Source organism: Gadus macrocephalus, chromosome 4 (genome assembly GCF_031168955.1).
Source record: "Gadus macrocephalus chromosome 4, ASM3116895v1".
Classification (NCBI taxonomy): domain Eukaryota; kingdom Metazoa; phylum Chordata; class Actinopteri; order Gadiformes; family Gadidae; genus Gadus; species Gadus macrocephalus.
In genome coordinates this window covers 15,389,241-15,412,360 of record NC_082385.1, presented here as the reverse complement: position 1 = coordinate 15,412,360, position 23,120 = coordinate 15,389,241, and the positions used below count along the sequence as shown (strand labels likewise).

At 45.2% G+C, this 23,120-nt stretch overlaps 1 protein-coding gene across 3 annotated transcripts in view; it reads left to right on the top strand.

The window, feature by feature from the left end:
- dab2ipb (DAB2 interacting protein b) overlaps nt 1-23,120 on the top strand; it is a 57,913-nt gene that overhangs the window by 8,080 nt on the left and 26,713 nt on the right. For all 3 annotated transcript variants that reach the window (XM_060050489.1, XM_060050490.1, XM_060050488.1), the window contains exons 2-4: nt 8,645-8,798; nt 10,792-10,890; nt 12,927-13,484. In XM_060050489.1, the coding sequence (XP_059906472.1) occupies nt 8,655-8,798; nt 10,792-10,890; nt 12,927-13,484 (801 nt within the window). In that variant the 5' untranslated portion in view covers nt 8,645-8,654. The remainder of the gene's footprint in view (nt 1-8,644; nt 8,799-10,791; nt 10,891-12,926; nt 13,485-23,120) is intronic.

Below are 23,120 nucleotides of genomic sequence, written 5' to 3'. Positions count from 1 at the left end.
CAGGCTCTATGCAGGGTCTCTGGATTAGATTGTAGAATGCAGCTTTTTGGTTGTTGGTGGAATGTTCTCGCAGAGTGTGATTGACAGGCCAGCGTTTGGTCTCCCAGGCCCATTTCCACATGTCAGCAGTACTGCTGCTGCTGCGGCTGCTACACAGACACACACACACACACAGACACAGATACACACACACACACAAACACACACACACACACACACACACACACACACACACACACACACACACACACACACACACACACACACACACACACACACACACACACACACACACACACACTCATGCACACATACACACAAACACACACGTCTCTCTGTTCCACATCACTAGATTCTGACAGGACATGCACAAATCTCCCCACATCCCCCCACCTACACACACAAACCCTCACACGTCCACATACATACACACCGCCCTCTCTTTCATTTTACTTTTGACCACTGTTCAGTCTTGTCTCTCGCCCCAAGACAAGACAGATGCTGTTTTCCATGCAGCATATTATCCACTCCCTTCCCCTTTGTTAGCCAACTGTCTTTTTCCCGAAGCAAAAACCCATCGCTGTGCCAATTGATTGATGGCTGGTGTGCGTGCGCACACACAAGTAAAAAAGGAAACAACATTATTCAGGGCAAACAGAAAACCGGGATGTCTTGCGATCCAGAGACAGGGAGAAGAGATGTGATGTGTTGCAAAAACATTCTAACACGTGTTTCACAGCGTTAGCCTGATTACCAAACCCTCATTAATTCACACACACAGTTTAAAACAATAGGCGTTGAAATGCAGGTAGCAAACGAGTGATCAGTGACAGACTCGCACCGCGGCAGTTGATTGGTCGGCCTTGTCGTTTTCGGATGTGGTCTCAGCATCCTGCTGAGCAACCAAGCCAAAGCCAGGGAAGAAGAACTGTAGGGTTTGTTTGTGGTTCATTGAGGTTCACACAAGTGAACCATCACATGTTTGCCCGGCCTGCTGGCTGGCCTGGCTAATTACTTTGTGCAAGTGGTGTTTGTTTTTGTCGCCTCTGCGATGTTGTCGTGATGATGTTTATTGTCTAGTAGCGCATCAGTCGGAACACATCATTAGTTCCCAGCGTTGCTACCATGCCAAACTCTTCATATCTGACTCTCTCCAGTCCGACTAGAACAGGGCACATTGGCCTGGTGTGTTGTATAAATCGCTGCCGATCTTATCGAACTTCATTAGAAGCCTGCCTTAGCCGATATTAAAATACGACCGACCGTGTCAAAATGCATACGGCAACCACTAAATTAGAAGGTCAGATAGTCGACCGATTTGTTGGCAGTCCTAAGCCTTGAGCCTTGATTTGACACTGGCTTTATCCCATATCAAATGTGGAACTGGTCCTAATTTTCCCTATGAAAAATCTTAAGAAAAACAAAACATAATTATGCTTAACAGCGGTGATACCTGGGGCCAGTAAACATGCATAATACTCTGGCTGTTAGCAAATAAGTCACGTTCTTTGGGTCGGTAAGTCGAGCTTCTTAGCATTAACGTTGCTAAGACTAATGATTTAGTGTTGCTGTTTTGGCTATGATTTGTTCTGACTCATACGGTTTGTTTATTTTTAAACATTTCACTCAAGCCCAGAAATGCTCTTATGATAGCTTATCCATTGTGAGTGTGACAACATGGCATAGGATAGCAAAAAAGGCAATTTATTTTTGGCGAAACGTATCTTTTTGCATATTCTCATATACATTTTCACTTGTATATTTTATTGGTATCTTAATAAAATAGCATGACCGTGCATTTAAATGTTATCTTTTATCGTCTTTGATTTGTATTATATCATGACATTAAGGCAAGCAATAAATGATGTTGTTCAAAGCAAGGCTTTTTTGCAGTGAGATTATGACACTGAAATAAATCCTTTATTCTGTCGACAGATCCCTCTAGGCTTGAGGACAAAATAAAACCCCTACAATTTATTTTAACCTCAAACCCTAATTCCTGGAATTTGGCGACGTAACCCCGGTCCCGGGGTTACGGTTTTGATTTTGAATTGGCAGCTCATCTGATTTCAAACAAGTCATTAAGAGCAGGCGTTGTGTTCATTGGCAGTTGCTTTACATCCACCCCTAGCCTGTCCGGATCCATGCTATCGGTCCATGTTCGACCAACACACAGCGTTGCAGGAGGTTATCCAGTCCGGGCGCCTCGGACGCCTCGATAACAGGGAGGGATGAGCACTGAAATCACATGTAATCCGAGAGTGAGGATCAGATAAACTCCCCGGGATCCATAAGACCAGAGCTGTTGCTTTGGTTCCTGTGAGGCGTGGTCCAGACTCACTCAGAAGAACCCATCAATTTCCCCTCTCGACTCTCCCCTGGGTCTCAATCAGCTTTCTATTGAGCAGGCCCTGGCAAGGTTATACAGTGTGTGGCTACTTCTCAGTCTGTATTGATAGGATTAAGAGGGGGAGCCGGCGCTATCACATTACTGCTGTATACAGCCAGAGTGAGCGGGCAACGTCCATGTCACTGAGTGTGTGTGTGTGTGTGTGTGTGTGACTGTGTCGATTTCTTTACCCAGTATGTTTACCCAGACTAGATGTGTCATGGTACATGATTCAGCCTACTCTAAGAGTATGCAAAGAAATAATGTTTAGGGTCCCATTCAAAGGAAGTACCACCTGTTGAATGCTATGTTATGTGCAATTGTGCATTGATAATCGACCGGAAGAACGACAAAATAGATGATTATGAATTCCATACCGATGCACTCTAATTCCATTCCATTCCCAGTGTAAAGACCATAATTAAATTTAGTAGGGATTATTTAATCATGTTACCCTTTTTTTGCTCCTCATTCGTTCAACACTTCTTTCTTTGTTTCCATGAAATCGTCTCTTTTTCTCTCCATTTTGCGATTCTGAGCTCTGAATATATGGCATTGGGAGTGCAGAGGCTGGTTTTTGGTTGTGGTTTCATGCAAATCGCCGATTATGCGAATCTGCCTTCTCATTCATGACTGATTGGGATTTATTAACAGACACAGACACAGTTGGTTTGGAACAAATCCCACTAACCCAATGGCATCTGGAATCTGGAGTTTTTTAAACCTAAAACAGGTGAACCTGGATCAAATAAATTACCCAAAGCCAATGCAAACATGTTCAGCAATGAATGCGGTCATCATCCTCAATCTGTCACTGCCCGCTACGGTATCCTATCTCAATGTTTTATTTCCTCTGGTCCGTCTCACCATCCAAACTCTGTGAATTGCTAAGGCCTCGTGTTGGAGCTGGACCCAGGCCTCTTTTACATTGAAGGAACAAAGCCAGCAGCAGGAGGATTAGTGATTAAGTGCAGAGTGAAAGGGGTGAAAGGGGTGAAGGAACAGGGAAGGGTGATAATCGACCCGTGTAAACTATACCCCCTAGTGAGACCACAGGAGAGGGAAAGGAGGGATTGAAAGAGTGCAGAATGAAGAGGGAGGGGGGAGGCATAATGAAGGTTTACGTAGGACAAAGGCAGAGAGCCGCTGCGGATGGATGGTGTTGTGGGAAGGTGGTGGTGGTGGTGGAGTCAGAGGGAGAGAGGCGGACTGCAGAGGGAGTCGTTTGCAGTGCTTGTTATCTGAGGCTGAGCGTTTGGTAGCATGGCACAGGCAGATCTGACGGAGGTGTCACGTTAAAATTGTACCGGGGGCGAAAATTGTACCGGCCTACGTCATCGTTTGTTTACATCCTGACAACCTGCCCGGCAACAGACTACGCGATGCAGAAAACATGTTTCCAAACGACGAAATAACATAATACAGATAGCGGATCGCTATCTGTATTATGATAGATAGCGATAACAATTGTTTTTACTTTATATTTGTATTGTATTTAATTGTTTAATCGAAACAATAAAAAAATTTGCCCGCGAAACGGCCGAACGCGTCAAATGACAAATGTTTTGCCCGCGAAAGGTTCTTGAAACATAATACAGATAACGGATCGCTAGATAACACTTGTTTTTACTTTATTTACTAGCTAAATTCGATTAAACAATTCAATACAATACAAATATAAAGTAAAAACAAGTGTTATCTAGCGATCTGTTATCTGTATTATGTTTCAAGAACCTTCCTACGTCATTTGACGCGATCGCCCGTTTCGCGGGCAAAACATTTGTCATTTGACGTGTTCGGCAGTTTCGCAGGCAATTTTTTTTATTGTTTCGATTAAACAATTAAATACAATACAAATATAAAGTAAAAACAATTGTTATCGCTATCTATCATAACAGATAGCGATCCGCTATCTGTATTATGTTATTTCGTCGTTTGGAAACATGTTTTCTGCATCGCGTTGTCTGTTGCCGGGCAGGTTGTCAGGATGTAAACAAACGATGACGTAGGCCGGTACAATTTTCGCCCCCGGTACAATTTTAACGTGACAGAGGCCTGCGTCGGACCGTATCAACGTTGACTAAAAGCCAAGGAGCATCGACAGGGCCGACACCGTCTGGGGTTACCGCTGTTACAAGGTGGCTCATCGCATGAATAAGAGGGTGCAACAGAATACAATTTGTTTGGCACATTTGCTATTCATGTATTCACCCCCTGCACATGCTCATTCCCTTTACTGTCCCCACAAATTATCTTTTGTTTGATCGATATCGAGAAAGAATGAAGATAAGGGAAAATAACGAAAATGCGTTGCTTAAACTTCTTAGTTTTGTCCATAGAAAAGCCTTTTATGTACTGTCAAGAGCCAGGCTAAAGGGCCGTCTCATTAGGGTTGCTATCTGTACTTTAAATAGAGCCTTGTTGCTCTTTGTCAGTTGGTGTTTCTAAGCGTTTAAAGAAAATCGAAATAATCCGTATCCACCACTGCATACAATTCTGAAGAAATGAATTGCATTTTGCCTCCATTTTAATGCACGGATTTCTTTGTGATTGACTCCTCCATTTTTGTGTGTCTCTTAAGAAGTTTCCGGTGTCCAAGAGTTTTTCCTTCAACGCTTACCTTGGTGCTGAGGGTGTCAACAGTTAACCGTTACCCGGTTAACCGCCGAAAATATTTTTGACCGATTGCGCTTGTCGGTTTATAGGTTAATTTGCATATACACGTTGCATATACACGGCTTCGCTAGCTAGCAGTCTGAGGTAAAAAATGAAGCGCGCTAAACAAAGCTCGGTGTGGGACCATTTCCTCCAGAAAGACAATGTAAATGGTGTGATGCTACTCTTCAGTTTAGTAGTATTACTAGCAATATGCTGTACCACATCCTCGGACATGGCACCCGGGTGCCATGTCCGAGGATGGCTCGCAGCCAAAGATGTTATATGCTGCAAAGTGATGTGCCAATTGCCAAATCGAAATGCTAAATAATATGTTGTTTTGTTGATTAGTTAAATGCAGTTGTACTTTTAATAAAGCTTTTAAAAATTGATACCTTGACGCATTAACAGAAGCGCCGGAGCGGAGCACCAGTAATTTTGACCACCATGCAGTTCCAAAATTCGGTTAATTTTTTGCATATTAATTAACGAAATGACAATTCTATAGTTAATTTATTATTTATTTATCAACCTTTATACACATTCTCTTTTGCAACGAAGATCTGATCAAAATGGCAATAAATTTCAGTAAAGACAACAGTAAATAAAATAAAAGGCAAGACATTTACAACACAAAACGTTAAAATGTCAGCACCTCTAAATGGACAGCCCTTCGAAATGCGGCGCCAATGCTCATTGAGTCGATGGAGCGTCGAACTAAAAGGAAAGCGCCCCTTTCTTGCATTTCACATCACTTTGCGTTTTTTTCTTAACTGGTTAGTTACCGAGTGTCGGTCTATCGAAAGCAAAATTAACCGAAACTGACATCCCTACTTGGTGCACAGCATTTTTTCCACTGTAACCCTATATAAGCGATGTGGTATTTAAAGCATTCCCTTGCTATAGTAACATGTGCCAAACCCACCAGGGTCTAGAAACTGATGCACTCTGATTGGCAACCGCAAAAAAAAAACTTAAGACTTATCTTTTTAAAAAAGCCTTTTGCTAATTTCCCTTTTACTGTTTATGCATTATATGCTTAGTCGAGCCGTTTTATTATATTTCCTCTCTCTTAAACTCTGTAGCACTTTGAGATTTCTGAATGTAAATTTGCTCTACAAATTAAATATATTATTATTATTATTATTATTATTATGGGTATAAACAGCTCCTAGTCGTGGTGCCTTGTTGTGCCGATCCTCCTCGACACTGAAGCCCAAGCATCTGGTTCGGTTTGTGTGAACAGGCATTTAAAAAACGTGACACTATCATAAACTGTATCCATTTCAAACGACACTTGCCCTCCCTGGCAATAATACCTGTCTCTCTTCTCCGGCTTCCTTTTACTGTTCTGCCCGGTAGCCAGCCAGCCAATCAGGGAGCAGCGCTCACAACTCCAACAGCTGTGCTTTGTAATAGGTTAGAATCTCCTGAAGCTCCCATTCATACATGCTAAGTTTTCCCTGGAGATCTTTTGTGTGACTACTCACGCATCTTTAGTGGGTGTAAACGGCAGTAGAGGGGGATTTACAAAGATAAGGGGGAGCTAAAATCAGGCCACGGCCCGCGTCACACTGTGATGAGCTCCTTTTAAACAGAACTGGTTTACTATACCGGAGACGCAGCCTGCAGTCACTAATCTGGCATTATGGCTGCTGCCTTCTCCCTGGAATGTTTTTAATTTGTGTGTCCACAGAGCATTAAGTACACATGCACAGACACATAGGATTAATATGTAGATCCTCCACAAAGGGCATTATTAAGGGAATATTCTCCCTCATTACAATGCTAATTGACCCTCTGTTTTGGTGGTTGAGCCAGTGTAGGCTCTGCTAATGTTTATGCGGTTAAGTGACTGCTATTTGCATCCTTCTGTAGCCTGTTTAGCCTACTTGGAGATCCTCTATCTACCCCCTCTTCGTCTTCTTCATCGCCCAGAGTCAACCACGTGAATGGCTGAATATATAATGGATGTGATTTGCAACGCCCACAATATGAAGAAGTGCACAATGGGCAGGACTGTAGCGAGCAAATATTATTTAACTCAATAAGGAACCTTCTGTTACAAACAGGACATTATACATTTATTTGGTTGCACCGGGTTGTTTTTGTGTCCAACGGCAGAGCTTAGTCAGTCAAGGTCAAAAGTTCACTTAAATCTGGGATGCTGATTAACCAAGGCGTGAGTTTTGTTATCTAAGGCTACATTATATCTAATGATAGGATGTGTAATAATAGACGACAGTAGGGGGATACTTTTTGCTAGGCATCTTACAATCACATTCGTTCGCATAACATTCTTGGAAAGATAATATATATGTATATTCTCAGAATAAGCAATCGACATGCTTACACCTATTGTGTCTACATTGTCGATTGAATGGTCTGACCTAAAGGTCAGTTCTGTAATTTGGTTTTGGACATAACTGGATTTTGGAACGGTGGATCATTCGGACACCGGTTTATCACTTGCACGTCTGTGAGATATTCCTCCTTAAGAAATGGCTGATCTTTCCCTGGAGCAAGTCATGGAGCATAATTTTGCCGCTGTGTCTGCGGATATGTGCTAATATGGCAGTGGGGCTTGTCCGTCATGCTCTGAGCTCTCCTCCTTCCCCCTCTCGCTCCTCCCCCCCTCTCTCTCCCCCCCCTCCCTCTCTCCTTTCCCCTCTCCCTCCGCCCCCTCTATCTCCCCCTGACCTGAGTCCCCCGTCAGGAGAGAGGAGAGTGGAGGAGAGCATGAGACCCACCGGGCCACGGCTCTCCCTCTCTCCGTGGTTCTCACACATTCCCTGTCATGCTCCGCACGCATCGGCCCTGCTAATGCAGCACATATGCTCGCTCTCTACGTGGGTGTGTGTGTGTGTGTGTGTGTGTCTGTCTGTCTCTCTCTCTCTCTCTCGCTGCATCACCTTCTTCAACCCTGTGCTTGTGAGGGATGACTCAATGTCTCTCTCTCTCTCTCTCTCTCTCTCTCTCTCTCTCTCTCTCTCTCTCTCTCTCTCTCCTACTCTTTTTCTCCCTCTCATTTGTTCGTTCTCTCTGTCTCTCTGTCCATCGATCTTGCCCTCCCTCTGTCTATCCCTCTCTCTGTCTGTCCCTCTGTCTGCCTCACCCTCTGTCTGTCCCTCTCTCTGTCTGTCCCTCTGTCTGCCTCACCCTCCGTCTGTCCCTCTCTCCGCTACCCCCTCCAGGCCCTGTCTGTGAGCCGTGACTCATTAGCTGTGTTCGAAATCGTTCCCTATTCACTCACTCACTATTCCCTATTTAGTGTTTATGATATTGTGAACTATATAGGGAACGAACAAACGAGACTTCAGACACCACGCTAAACATTTCTAAATGTCATTTGCGTCGGTAAACTGACGTTTGGAAAACACGGCCGCGTTGCATTGTGGTATACGGGAGTAACATGTAGGGAACATCGTCACTCAAATTTTCGGTATTTTATTGTCCACTATATAGTGAATTCAATTAACCACTGAGAATTCGAACACCACTACAAAATGGCGACCACCCCATATAGTGCACAATATCCTTGATAGGGAACGATTTCGAACACAGCTAATGTGTCTCTGTCTCCCTCTCTCCCCCCTCCAGATCTCATCTGATGACGAGGCTGAAGGAGTCTCGGTCCCACGAGTCTTTGCTCTGCCCCAGCGGGGGCGTGGAGGCGTTGGACCTCAGCATGGAGGAGCAGGTGGTCATCAAGCCCGTGCACAGCAGCATCCTCGGCCAGGACTACTGCTTCGAGGTGAGCACCAAACCATGAGCTGTTGGGTCGTTTAGCAGCCATTATGGTCACTTCATCCAAGGGGGGTTTGGGCGGTGTCATCAAGGGGCATGCAGGGGTTCAGCTTCTTGTTCAAGGACACCCACTGATAGGCTGCAGACACCAGGGAGCAAACCCTGAATGTTATTAGGCTAGGAGTTGGACTTCCTACCCACTATAGTTCCTGCTCATACTGAAATAACCAATGCGTGCAGGAGTGTCATGGGCTTCACCTAAAATAGCGTTGCTTGTTTGGGATGTAAATTGGGGTTGGTGCACTGGCATAACATTGACCGCAATATTTCACTCTATTTGCATCTTCAGTTCCCTGTTCTAGATGGGCAAGATTGCGTGGCTGTGGCAAAGTCTTTATACTCCCAGGCCTTAAAGTTTCCCTCACCTTCAGGCTTTGTTGAGCAAGAGTCAGCCCTTGAGTGTTCATTAAAGGCATAATGGTTTAGATTGACCCTCCCAGTTAGTAGAAGGGATACTCTTCGAGCTCTATAAACCTAATATCAGAGTTCTGTCCCTGCTGACTGGCTGTACAGCTGTGGTACGTGACCTAGCATAGTTTGTCTGGGTAGGTGAGTAAGAGGGGTTTAGAGTGAGTGGGAAGGGTTTAGGGTGAGGGGGAGGGGTTTAGATTGAGTAGGAGGGGTTTGGGGGAGGGGTTTAGAGTGAGTAGGAGGGGTTTAGGGGGAGGGGGAGGGGTTAATTGTGAGGGGTTTAGGGCGAGTCTTTAGGAGGGTCGCTAGTACGATTCCTGTATACAAAGAGAGAGGTATGGGCTAGCCAGTATTATTTATTTGCAGACTTTATCAGTTAGAGAATATGATTTTTTGGTTAAATGGTGGAAATCACAATCGATATTTCCTGGTTATCTCAAGCTGGGAGCAGGTTGAAATGCTCCACATTGTGACATGAAGGACCTGCCTCTGCAAGCACAGTAGGGTGCTTTGGTGGAAAGCAGCTCACAAATGACTTTAGAAAGAGATCAACCTACATATAATATATCCAGCAGGGCAAGCAGCAACAAGCTGTGTTTGGTCTCAGTCTGACCGCACCAGACACAACACAGTAACACAACACTGGCAGGTTAAATATATCCCCGCGTTTCTTCTGAATACGATGAGACCGCGAAGAAGCCTTTCGCATATCTTGGGTGTCACACAGTGATTGCGACGGCTTCATGGTTATGGTTATGTCTGTCTCTCGGTCTGTTGCTCTCCTTCTCTCTCCTTCTCTTTATCTCTCTCTCTCTCTCTCTCTCTCTCTCTCTCTCTCTCTCTCTCTCTCTCTCTCTCTCTCTCTCTCTCTCTCTCTCTATCTCTCTCTCTCTCTCTCTCTCTCTCTCTCTCTCTCAGTCCCCATGTGTTCCTCTACTTATCTGCCCAGGAGACCGTTGCAGCCTGTTTGTTGCTCCTCCAATTACGTTATATATTCATCCTTTTTAAGGCTGCCAAGTCAACAGCCGACTTCTTCCGGGTCTGTGCGTGCGTACGTGTGTCTGTTAGTGAATCTGTTCTCTGCGAACTTTAGCTATCTCTCTTCATCATTGTCCTCTTATCCTTGTGGCACAGCAGTAGCGGAAGCTTCCAGAATAACAATTTCATTTATTTTTTTTCTTCCCCCTCAATGCCTCAATTTCTTGGCCTCATTATAAGCAAAAGCTTGTTTGCACACACACCAGCCAGGCTGGTGCTGTGTGGCACGGCGCCACAAAAAGAGTGAAACGGCAGAATCTGGGGGTCGGGTGGTCTATTTATGTCTCATGTGCGTGTGTGCGTGTGCCATCACCAAATCCTTCAGAATGCAGCAGAATCCCTTCACCGGCGTCTCAGCACTGCGGCGTGTAATTAATGCCCGATGTTCGGTCTGCTTTAGTGATCATATCAACCGGGAAAAGGAAAAATTTACATGCACAACGAAACACAACACAACAACAGCTCACCTGTTGCCCTGCGTCACTCCGCAGGTCACCACATCGACGGGAAGCAAGTGCTTCTCATGCCGGTCGTCCGCAGAGAGAGACAAATGGATGGAGAACCTGAGGAGAGCGGTGCACCCCAACAAGGTAAGAACAGACCAGAGAGAGAGAGAGAGAGAGAGAGAGAGAGAGAGAGAGAGAGAGAGAGAGAGAGAGAGAGAGAGAGAGAGAGAGAGAGAGAGAGAGAGAGAGAGAGAGAGAGAGAGAGAGAGAGAGAGAGAGAGAGAGAGAGAGAGAGAGAGAGAGAGAGAGAGAGAGAGAGAGAGAGAGAGAGAGAGAGAGAGAGAGAGAGAGAGAGAGAGTCCACCACTTTTAGAGGCCCAAGAGTTCAATTGCAGAGACCCCAATTCACGATGAACCCAGTTGGAGTTCATTCAACGCTGACACAATAGCTAGCACATGGGGAGGATACGCCCTCATACATCTTGGGGGACCCCCCACTTGTGAGGATGTCATTATAGGGTTGATTTTGAAATGGCATGTAATGGCTTATCAACACCTTGGTAATGTAGGGGCCCTTTAAGAGTTTAATAGAAAGACCCTATGCATTGTTATCTCTCCCTACACCTGAAGACATAATAAGTACTTAAATGTGAAGTTAGAGCTTGACTCCTTTTTTTCCTTCATCACACCAACCCGTTCACAGTCAGGAGAATGTGACAAAACAAGATCTTCCCTCTTCATTCAGACATAATAAAGAACATTAATTCCTTGGAGAACTTTGGAAATGTCATTTGTGGCTGTTGTGAGGATGTCAAAGGGCATGTCGTTGATGCTGATATACTATCTCCCTTCAGTACACAAGGGGAAATACGCACATTTCTGATTCCTTCACAGATCGTAATAAACAGTACTAGATTAAAGCACACGAGATTTCCATCAGCAACATTAGCACCCTATTAGCCAGGAGGTAACTAATGTGCAATATTTAGCCTTAGTTTGCTTAAAGTAGCCATACAAAATGCATTAGGGAGTGATTTAGTAGCAATTTTTTTGAAATGCTGGTTCTGACCTGGTATGTTTTAGTGCCCCATAACAAATACTTAGCGGTAATTACACCTGCACTGTAACTTTTATCCACTGCAGCTATCACTTGAGCACAGATTGTGTTTTCCTCATGCTGTTTCTCTATCCAGACCAAATTGGTCTGGAGAGGGAAATAGTCTCTGTGGTGATTAAGGCGTGGGCGAATGGGCTCTTTATTATTTAGACAGGTGATAAAATAATGTTTCTGAACAACAAGCTATGGCGGCCGTGAAAAGGTAGGGAGTACAGGTGCAACTGTTTTGTAATGGTATAGCATATATATAATGTGCAAAAAAGTGTAGGTATTTGGTCGCGATGCAATATAAAAAATATATATTATCACTCAAAATAAAAATGCTATTACCGTACTTGATGTTTATCTTGAGGGGCTTTTATGTTTCCAAAAATATGATTGTCTAGATGGATTTTAAGAATGATAAATATGGAAGGATTTTGAATTGGCCTGAAGAAGGACTTTGTTGTTTGTTGTATTTAATGAAAACGATTACATACACAAAGAAGGAAAGCGGTATGTATTCGATGGGCAGACTCTTGTGCGCGTGCACACAAAAAGACACATTTCAATGTCTTTATTTGTGTCCGCATTTATAAAATACATTGCAAGGGCACAAATATTTTCAGTTGCTTTTGATGCCCTACATCCTCGAAACAACATGTTGCAGTACTTGAGTCACAGAATAGACAATACGTACACATGAGCTTATTCTGCACACAGTCTGTTAACAGACAGAGAAAATCTATGGGTACAGAAAACACCTCCTCCTCCAAATAGCTCGGCTGCCTATAATGGAGGAGATTGAGCAATATGTTGCAAGCTGCTTGGCTTTACATTTAGACAACCTCATAATTCTCAAGCCTCTGACCACCAGCCTGTGGACATGACCTAGGCTGCCGAAACACACACACACACGCACACGCACACGCACACGCACACATACACGCACACTCACAGACACATGCAGACCTGTATACATACACACGCACATGCATGCACACACAAACACACAACACTGACCCAACAACGTCTTGGTCTCCCATCTTACCCACGTCCTCGCTCTTTGACCTCCGCCCTGCAGGACAACAGCCGCCGGGTGGAGAACCTGCTGCGCCTGTGGATCATCGAGGCCAAGGACCTACCGGCCAAGAAGAAGTACTTCTGCGAGCTGTTCCTGGACGACGCCCTGTACGCCCGCACCACCTGCAAGCTGAAGACGGACAACGTGTTCTGGGGCGAGCACTTTGAGTTCAACAACCTGCCGGCGGTGCGCAGCGTCACGGCGCACCTCTACAAGGACACGGAGAAGAAGAAGAAGAAGGACAAGAACAACTATGTGGGCGTGGTGGTCATCCCCACCGCCGCCGTCACCGGCCGCCAGTTCGTGGAGAAGTGGTACCCGGTGAGCGTGCCCAACCCGGCCAAGGGCAAGGGCGCCTCGGGGCCCATGATCCGCATCAAGGCGCGCTACCAGAGCATGAACATCCTGCCCATGGAGATGTACAAGGAGTTTGCCGAGTACACCACCAACAACTACATGCTGCTGTGCTCGGTGCTGGAGCCTGGCATCAGCGTGAAGAACAAGGAGGAGATGGCCTGTGCGCTGGTGCACATCCTGCAGAGCACGGGGAAGGCCAAGGTGAGTGGGTACCGCCGCCGCTGCTGCTGCTGCTGCTGCTGCTGCTGCTGCTGTTGGCGTGGGTGTAGGAGGAGTCGGGCCTCATCAGAGTGGGGTGTTAATGCAACTAAAAGGTCTACAGTAGGAGGTTCCCGTTCATTGTGGGGTTCTGTCCTTGCTCGACATCCCAGTGTTTTTATCACAACGACCCATCCACAACATAACGTCCCCATATACTCCCCTGTTTCTGCAAAGATCTTGCTATTCTGGCCTTGAGGGCTTGTTATCAACATGTTCTACTCATAACATGTTACGATAATGGTACTTGCTTGTTATCAACACGTCATACTCATGTTACTTTTTATGAACGTTGAACTTGTGTTGTAGGAACATTTAGGGAGGAGATTATGGTTGTGGAAAACCATTCCTAAGCAACATGTTTTGGAAGAGGTGTTTTGTGGTGAGCACTAAAGTAGAAATACCATCCTAACCGAGAGGAACCTGAGGTGAGCCAAAGCATTACCTCCGTGGCCCCCCCCCTCGTCCGACGAACTTCTGACCCACCGTTCTGACATTCTTAAGGCCAGGTCGGAAAACTCACGCAGGTGGAGGATTTGTTGAGCGGTCCGCGGCGCGCTCCATTACAAAGAAACGAGGATAATAACCCCCGCTGGTGCCTCCCAACCCTGCGGCGGCACGCTGCATACAGATGCACACCCCGTGCAGGCGGGAGGTCGGATACAGTGCAAGCCCTGCTGTATCCTCCTGAGACCACCGTGCCGCCTCAGACAGTGCAGGCACGGGTTTCCCCCCCGCGTAATGGAACTGAACTTTTCTCGGCGTCCACCCAAAGGCCACTGTGCTCGAACCCACTCGTGTCTCCCGCCGTGCCTCAGTGTTAAACACAGATGTGTTCGCGTGTGATTCTGCTGTGTCTGCAATGTAGATCCAATACCTTTGGATGCTGTTTGCTATGCTGTGCGACGAGCGATCATGCTACACGCCCGCCGGTAGATGGGGTTTTAGTAGGATGCCCTGCATTCAGGTCGTACAGACCTCGTCCATATTGCCTCGTCTGTTTGCTTTCTGACCTTGTCACCAGCCAAGGGAGTTGGATCCTATGCCAAGGCAATCAATAATCAACTACGATTATGTCGCCATTAAGCAGACACCTTTATCCAAAGCACCCTACAATGAATGGTTATTTGTCAGACAGGGCTGAGGCCTGTTCTGCTCTCCTTAGGGCGCCTACAGGGTAGACTGTGAACCTGTTCATCTGGGATTCAAAGACCCTCACCGCTAGAATAACCCATATCCCGGGATCAGTGTGGTTGATGATGGCAATCTAGGGCCTGGAACCCGGTTCCTATCCACAGAGGATTGTACGGATACTCCTGAGTGTTCAGCCTGGGAATGGCTGGGAGCTGGTGGTTCATTGCAGACATCTTGGTTGGTTCATCCTCACCCAAGTGGGTGCTACATATTGGTGGTGGTTAGTGAGGTCCCCCCTTCACTTTAGGCGTCTTTGAGTGTCATTAATTATTATTATTCTTCATGTTTAACCTCTGTTTTCCTTTTATTCCTAGTCTGTTTTACATAGTTTTGAATGATGACTATATGCTCTGTAAGGTGACCTTGGGTGTCTTGAAAGGCGCCTCTAAATTAAATGTATTATTATTATTATTATTATCCTCAATGAGGTCCGCCAAGACTTTGACACATTTCTAATTACCTTTACTTAAACATAGAATACCGGGCGTTCTTTCTAAAAGTTTGGAACCTTAACTTTTATTGCCACACAGATCCCTCCTGGGCTCGCTGTTCTTCTCTCCCACCGCCGCTCGCTACCACTTATACTTTAAAACCATGGACACGACAGAGACTTTGTTTCAGGGTTGGTGTTAGAAAAGGACCATTGTCTCCCAGCAAATCCGTCTGTCTGAAACACAGCAGGATCCTAAAGGGGGACATTTAATTATAAGTTTGCATGTGATAAATACAAAAAACGGAAGACACCAGTGTGTGAATCACAGGCTTTGGCTGAGTCATCTTAAGGCTGAGTCATATCCCAGAACTGAAGACTGTGCCTAGATTAACTGAGGAGATATGAGCTGGAATAACATGGCAAACTCTCTGCGGTGTCTCTACCCCTGTCATTAAGGTGTCATTAAATTGTATCAGATTACATCAATGGTAACACACAGTTACCTAGTATTTTCTACTTATAAAAACCACTGAGAATTGGCTTTGCCCACCTCGTGTTGGTGCAAGGCTACACATCACAAATAAGCATACATCTAATGTCTATAATTTACATGTGTACCTACCTACCATGTTTTTACTGATATTTGTGCCACAAAGATGGAGGATTGCACATCCACACTGAGACGCCCCACTCTGACTTAACCCTGTTGAGCATGCCTTGCAGTATGAAGAAGAGGTCATTGTTTCATTCTTATAGTTTCACCCTTTACATTAAGGCAATGTTACATTAAACTACATGACATTTCTCCGCAATTCTTGGTTACAAACTGGGTTAATTTCGGAAAGCGTTACTTAAAAGTTATCTGGGCCAAGTGTGTCCCTATCACCCCTTAAGCCGATGTGTGTGGGTTGCTACTTGACCCATGTTGCTATGCTATCCCGGCTCCGCCTGTTTGTGGCGTATAGCACAAGCTCTGCTCTGCACATTGTTTGAATTAATTAGCGGTATAAAGGTTGGGAATGGGTTTCTAATTACGACTCACTGTGCCTGGCTTTTAGGCTCTTCTTCACTCTGTCATTTCAGCAGCCATCACCGAATTAATTATCTACCCGGATAGTTTGCATCGGTGCACTCTCTCAGCTTTCTTCACATTCTCTCTCTCTCTCTCTCTCTCTCTCTTATTTTGCGTCGCTGTCTCCAGCCCCTCTCTCTTGGCCCGGTGCATCCAGAAGCCAGCGTTCTCTGAAAATATGTCATTACTGCTCTCCGTGGAAATGTCTTAACGGCTTGTGTGTTGTGTGTGTGTGTGTGTGTGTGTGTGTGTGTGTGTGTGTGTGTGTGTGTGTGTGTGTGTGTGTGTGTGTGTGTGTGTGTGTGTGTGTGTGTGTGTGTGTGTGTGTGTGTGTGTGTGTGCACAGATGTGTTTGTGTGTGTGTATGGTAAGCACCACTGCACAGATGAGACACCCGCATGAACTTGAGCAGACACACACGGATACACACACACACACAGACACCACACACTCAATGTAAAAATATCTATGCACATCTCCAATTGCAATCAGCCATATACCATATTGTTAAAATGAGGAAAGAGAATTTCCATACAAAGACAAAACAGATGATCTACATATCGATCTATCCCTCTTATGGTCTTAAGTTTCCATCTTGGCCTTTAATTAGATGTGGATAAGTGTGTCATAAACCCTGGATATACATGAATGTTTGTGAGCATTTTTCCCCCCATTTTGACCAAAAGTTGGCAGAGGGAGAGAGCAGTGAGAGGGAGAGAGCAGTGAGAGGGTGAGAGCAGTCAAAGGGAGAGTGAGAGAGCAGTGAGAGGGGGAGAGCAGTCAAAGGCAGAGGGAGAGAGCAGTGAGATGGAGAGAGCAGTGAGGGGCTGAAGCCAAATACTGGCATGTCAAAGTACAGAGGCCGTGCAACGCACTCCTTTTTGAACCCTCGTGTTTTAAGTCTGCATCAAATGTGGCTTTATTTTGTTCAACTATGCATCTTGCGCAGACTTTCTCTCACACGTTCGCAAGCACACTCGCTTTCTTGCGTGTCATGAGGAACCGGCGCACAGCCGCACACACACCCGCACAAACACGCACACACACGCACAACCTAACGCGGACGACAAACGCCCCGTGTCATCCGAAAACACTTGTTGGAAGGCTGGGATCGGGAAAGACTACCCCCCCCCCCTCCTCCTCTCTATTTCCTGTTTCCGTGGTAAATAACATAGCTTTGTGCCTGAGGGATCCACCACTCCCATTTTCAAGCTCCCTCTCTCCCTTACCCCTCCCTCCCCTCTGTCAGCCCTTATCTGACCCCCTCTCTCAGAAAGTGCTGGCGGCTTTAAACGTAATGCTAGCCATCAGTCTCCCTGGAAGGATTTACCACTGGAGGGTGGAGGCTTGAAACAGCAGAAGAGGAGAGCGGAGAGGCTGGCTATGTGTTTTGCCACCTCCCCCACCTCTACCAATCCCCCCCTCTCTCCCCCCAAGGGCCGCACTGGGCCGTGGGCTGGAAGGCCGGGCCAATTGATCAGCCCAATTGTTATTCCTGTGCCTCTGGTTTTAGGTCTGTATTGCTGTGAATCGTCTTGTGTAAGTATTGGGCTGTTGCAATTGTTAAACACAGATTGCGTGCTTCTCTAATAAGGTCATCAGAATGATTGTCTCTCTGCTGTATTTAACAACGGCATGATTATTCAAACGTTTTACATTATGGCTACACTTGAATGCATAGGTTAGATGACTTTAGATCGGGGGTCTCAAACTCAACTTACCTGGGGGCCGCCGGAGGTAGAGTCTGGGTCAGGCTGGGCCGCATCACAAGTATTCCACAGACAAAAGGAGCACGACTGACCCAATCTAAGTTAATGATCGGGCTCTAATTAGATCACGTTGGCTATGTAATCGCTGATAACAGGGGACATTTCAGGGTGGATGGTGGAAACCGGGACATTTTAGCGTCCTTTGGCAATTTTGGGACACGCATCCCAAAATTGAGACTGTCCCGGCAAAACCGGGACACCTGGTTACCCTGTCACCAGTGATAAAAAAGTGTGGCAAGCCACTCAGCAAAAATGTGCTTTAGACAACAACGTGCAGGCCGCACTAACACTAAACGTTGATGTCAAGTAGGGGGCCACAAATGATCATCCTGCGGGCCTCAATTGCCCCCCGGGCCGCGAGTTTGAGACCCCTGCTTTAGATTATATTAGACCATATTATTTGAAATGGCACGAGTTACATCAGATATTATTATATTCAATTATATTTAACTAGATAAAATTAGATTTCCCTCCATTATATAATATAACATAAGATTACACCTAATCATGTTTTAGAGCAGGACTTCTGGGGGGAGGCGGCACAAAGCAAGGGCAGGAAAACAACTACTGAAGGGGCGGAGTTCCGCCTAGATACCTGTTTTGTTACGATAGATATTCTACCGAAGAGAAACTGGTTGGCCCCAGTGGAAGAAACTTTCAGAAGGGGAATTAGTTTAGTGTATATCAACAGCACAGTGTTTCCCCCAACATTGTATGGTTAAGCCTTAACAACTTTTTTTTTTCTTTTCTTTTTTTATATTTCTTTTTTAATTACTATCCATAAACTAAGTAGAAAAACTCTTGTAGGGAAAGAAAACATACTTCCATCAGGTATAAAAAATAAACGAAACGGCGGCATCAGGTGGTTGTATGTAACTGAAACCCTCAGCGAAGACCTCAGGGCCACGAGACAAACCCCCGCCCTCGACCACCTTGACTACGACATTACCTGGGGGAAACACTGCAGTAGATCTATAGTTGCCAGTCCACACTGTGTGAATCTGAGAGCTTTCATGTTCATAATAGCTAATCCCTTGCTCTCAGATCTCTGCCCGCTTCGAGCAAAATACAAAAACACACCTTTCACAAATAACAATTAAAAATAAAATACATTTAATGAGAATTTAAGGTAGTATATTATAGAAGAGAAGATTAGACTAGGTACGTTTATTACAGTATATTAGTATATCAGCGATCAGGCACGGTGCAGTGTGTGTCAATGTAAGCATATAATATTAGCATTAGCATGGCTGACATCATCCATGCTAAATGTGTGCATGTATTTAGCATGGATGATGACGTCCATGCTAAATACATGTATGCATTAAGCATGGATGACATCGTCCATGCTTAATGCATACATGCATCCATATGAACAATTCAGTGGCGAGCCGTATGTAAAAGCTGATGACTTACGACGGCGAGAGAGGTCGGGTCTTCCCGGGGAAATGTTTGTGTTCACTAACGAGTGAACCGTTCCCTAATTACCACAGTCGCCCAATTAGCCTACTTTTAGATAGTGATATATTAAATCATTTGATTATTGTCTCGTTCACGCTGTTTGTGTTTTGTGACAGTGTGAAGGACACACTTCATTAGCTCAAGATACACACACTAAAGCAGACTGTCACCCTTTTTAGCACTAACATATTATAGTCAGAAGATTGGATGCAGCCGTTTACAGCAATCAGCAGTTAACGCTGAATTAATGGGAAGAATAATGACACAATATCTATCTGTCGATTTCTCTTTGGGTATATATTTCTGCCTTTAGAAAATGGTTATTTGATGGTGTTTTTATCCTGAGTCATGATGTTATTTCATCCTACAGCCCCCGCTGCCAGGTGTTTTCATCAGGGGGGTTCAGGATTTCACCTTCAACTCTCTCGGCCTGTGGACTCTCGGAGGATTATATCAGATCTCAAAGTACTGTCACTGTACGGCACCTAATTCCTGGAAAGGTCTTCATAAGGCACCTCGAGAAAACATGCAATGGAACTAGTAGTCTGCTTATTGGTTTTGTATGTGGTCAAAACAGAGTCATGTGTGTTCTCTCGGGCTAGTGCTAATGTTAGAGTTAGAGCTAGTGTCGGTGTTAGTGCTTGAGCTAATGCTCTTGCTAGTGCTATTGTTAGAGCTAGTGCTAGTGTTAGTGTAAGAGCTAGTGTTAGTGTTAGTTCTAGAGCTAAAGCTAAAGCTAGAGCTAGTGCTAAAGCTAGAGCTAGTGCTAGTGCTAGAAATAGTGCTAGTGCTAGAGTTTGTGCTAGTGTTAATGTAAGAGCTAGTTTTAGTGTTGGTGTTGGTTCTAGAGCTAAATCAATGGCTCGTGCTAATTCTAGCGCTAGTGCTAGTGCTAGAGCTAGTGCTAAAGCTAGTGTTATTGCTAGAAATAGTGCTAGTGCTAGAGCTAGGGCCAGAGCTAATGCCAGTGCCAGCACTAGTATTAGTGCTAGTGTAGGGGGCTTGTTAGCCGAGGCAGAGACGCCTGAACAGTGTTTGAAACACTCCCCATTGTTGTATTCTGGCGTAGGAAACTCTGGCTCTGGTCCCTCCTGAATCGCGAGCTCCACAGCCATCCTTAATCGGGCATGAATCCTTCTTCTCTCGATGCCCTGATAAGGACAGGAAGGGGAGCTCTGTGTGTGTGTGTGGGAGGGAGGCGGGGGGGGGGGTGGGGGGTGGGGGGTGCGGGGGAGGCTGTTAGGGGATACGGAGGTGCTATGGCGGTGGAGAGGTGCTTAAAAGGTGGATTATAATTACAGTGACATTTTCCTGCTGTACAAAAAGAAGATGCGCCGATTGTGTTGACTCGGGAAGGGGTCAAAGATAGCAAGATGTGTGTGCGTGCGTGTGTGTGTGTGTGTCTGTGACTTAAGAACATGCACCAGTCCAGTACTTTGCTTTTCAGCACTGCAGGCCTGTTCCTTTTGGAGATTAACACACAGAGAAGTGTAAACAATGTCACAATCAAATCACATCATGCTTAGGAATTCAAACATACCCTTCTTAATAACTGAGGCCCATTATATACATGTAAATGTAGTTTTCCTCTCTCAATGACTTTTCAAAACCTCATAAATTCTCTTCTCGTCGTAATATGTATATACTATTCAACTTGAGTACCGCGATAAATCAAACCATTCAAAGACGATCAACGATAATATAGAATTATTACCCAGCCCTAGCTTAACATATTGTCCATTTGCTAACCTTGTCCTTGACCATTTGCGACTTTTATATCCTTGGGGAGGAAACTAGTCGAGGTCCTCATCTCGTCATCTCGTTCCATGTAGAAACCCCCTGGTCGCCCCCTGCTGGTGTGGTTTCACATTACACCAGCAGGCGCTGGGTCGCGGCCGCAAAGCGTCCACTGGGTGTGGACGTCTGGGGCAGCGGTGTTTGTGTGAGAAAGACAGAGAGCGTGGCTCTGTTTGTGTGTCTTCATCTGTGTATATGTTGACGAGTCATCGCATGGTCTCCTGCTGTCAGTCTGCCTCACCAGCAGCTGTTACCCCACTCACACACACACACACACACACACACACACACACACACACACACACACACACACACACACACACACACACACACACACACACACACACACACACACACACACACCCTCACTCATGCACACATACACACGTGCACACACTCGCACACACGCACACAGAACAAATTCACATAAACACAGAAACAAATGCACATCTGTCGCACACAAACAGATCGTTGGAGTGATTAGGCAGTCTGTACACTTGTGTTTATGTGTATGTTTGTGTCTGCTTGATTGTGTAGTCATGATGCCGCGAACAATTTTGTAAGTGGCATTGTTGTCATGTCTGTTTAATTTGATGATTGTCTATAAAATGTTCTCATTAATCAAAGAAGTCACCAGAGGCCAGAGTAGAGGGACAAATTAACTCACATTGTCTGTCTAACCGGGAATAATGTCCAAAAGTATTCATAGTAAAAATAATCTGAAACTGAGAAAAGCAACAAAATACACTATGTTTAATGCAAAAACGAACTCAATGACACTCATTTCGTAATTTTTCACCATTTGATTAATCAACTCATCATTAATGCACTACAACGTATGCTAGTGTTTACACTTGAGTTGTTTAGCGACTGAATAGCAAATGCAGCAGCCCAGCTGTGTGCGTACGTATTTGATCTTCTTACAGAGTCATAGGTGTATGTGTGTGTACACCTGTCTCTCTCTCTCTCTCTCTCTCTCTCTCTCTCTCTCTCTCTGGCTATATAACTTGGCTTCCTCCAACCTCCGTGGGGGGCTTCAGAGATCCAACGAGGGAATAAATGAAGGCGAAGGCCTTGGCTGTGTCCTGTGTGAAATTAAATTCAATCTTAAATTATAAGGGCTCTCGTTTGCGGTCGTTTTTCCCTGCTGGGATGTGAATTATTGATGCCATGCCGATCCCGTTCAGCTTAAATTAAGGCTGATGCTGTGAAAAGGAAGAAGCGATCAATATGTTCTGGTCTTCATCAAGATATGTTCATTGTCTTTTTAACGTGCGGTCGATGCTATGTAATCCTGGCAGTGGCTGGTAGTTGTCCCAGGGAGCCGTTGCACGTTGGACTGCGGGCTGCTGCTCGACCCCCCTAGTGCGCTTACCATGTAGGCGATGCACCCTGGAGCGGACTGGGTTCGATTCCCACCTGTGTGACATCTCTTCTCCAACCCTCTTTCATGTCTCTCTTTTCTGTATTGGAGGCAGATAAAAGCGCATCAGATATATAAAAAAAGCTTAAATTCACTCTGTGACTACAAATCTTTAGTTTATCCGTTCATATAAATATGAACAGATAAACTAAAGATTTGTACAGAACCTTTCGTGATTACTTTCACACCTTTTTGTTTTATTTTCTTGGTAAAGTGTGTCATCAAGCATAGCTTCTAAGTCATCCATCTCCAATGTGCACATCAGACGATCCCTAAAGGTCGAGAAAGCCATTTGGGGCCAAACCTGATGCCTTCTCTTTAAAGGGGACATATTATGAAAAAAATCTTTTCTTTGGGGTGTCGGGTGTTGGTTTGGGTCTCTGGTGCTCCCACACGCATACAAACTTTGAAAAAAGTCTGTACATGATTT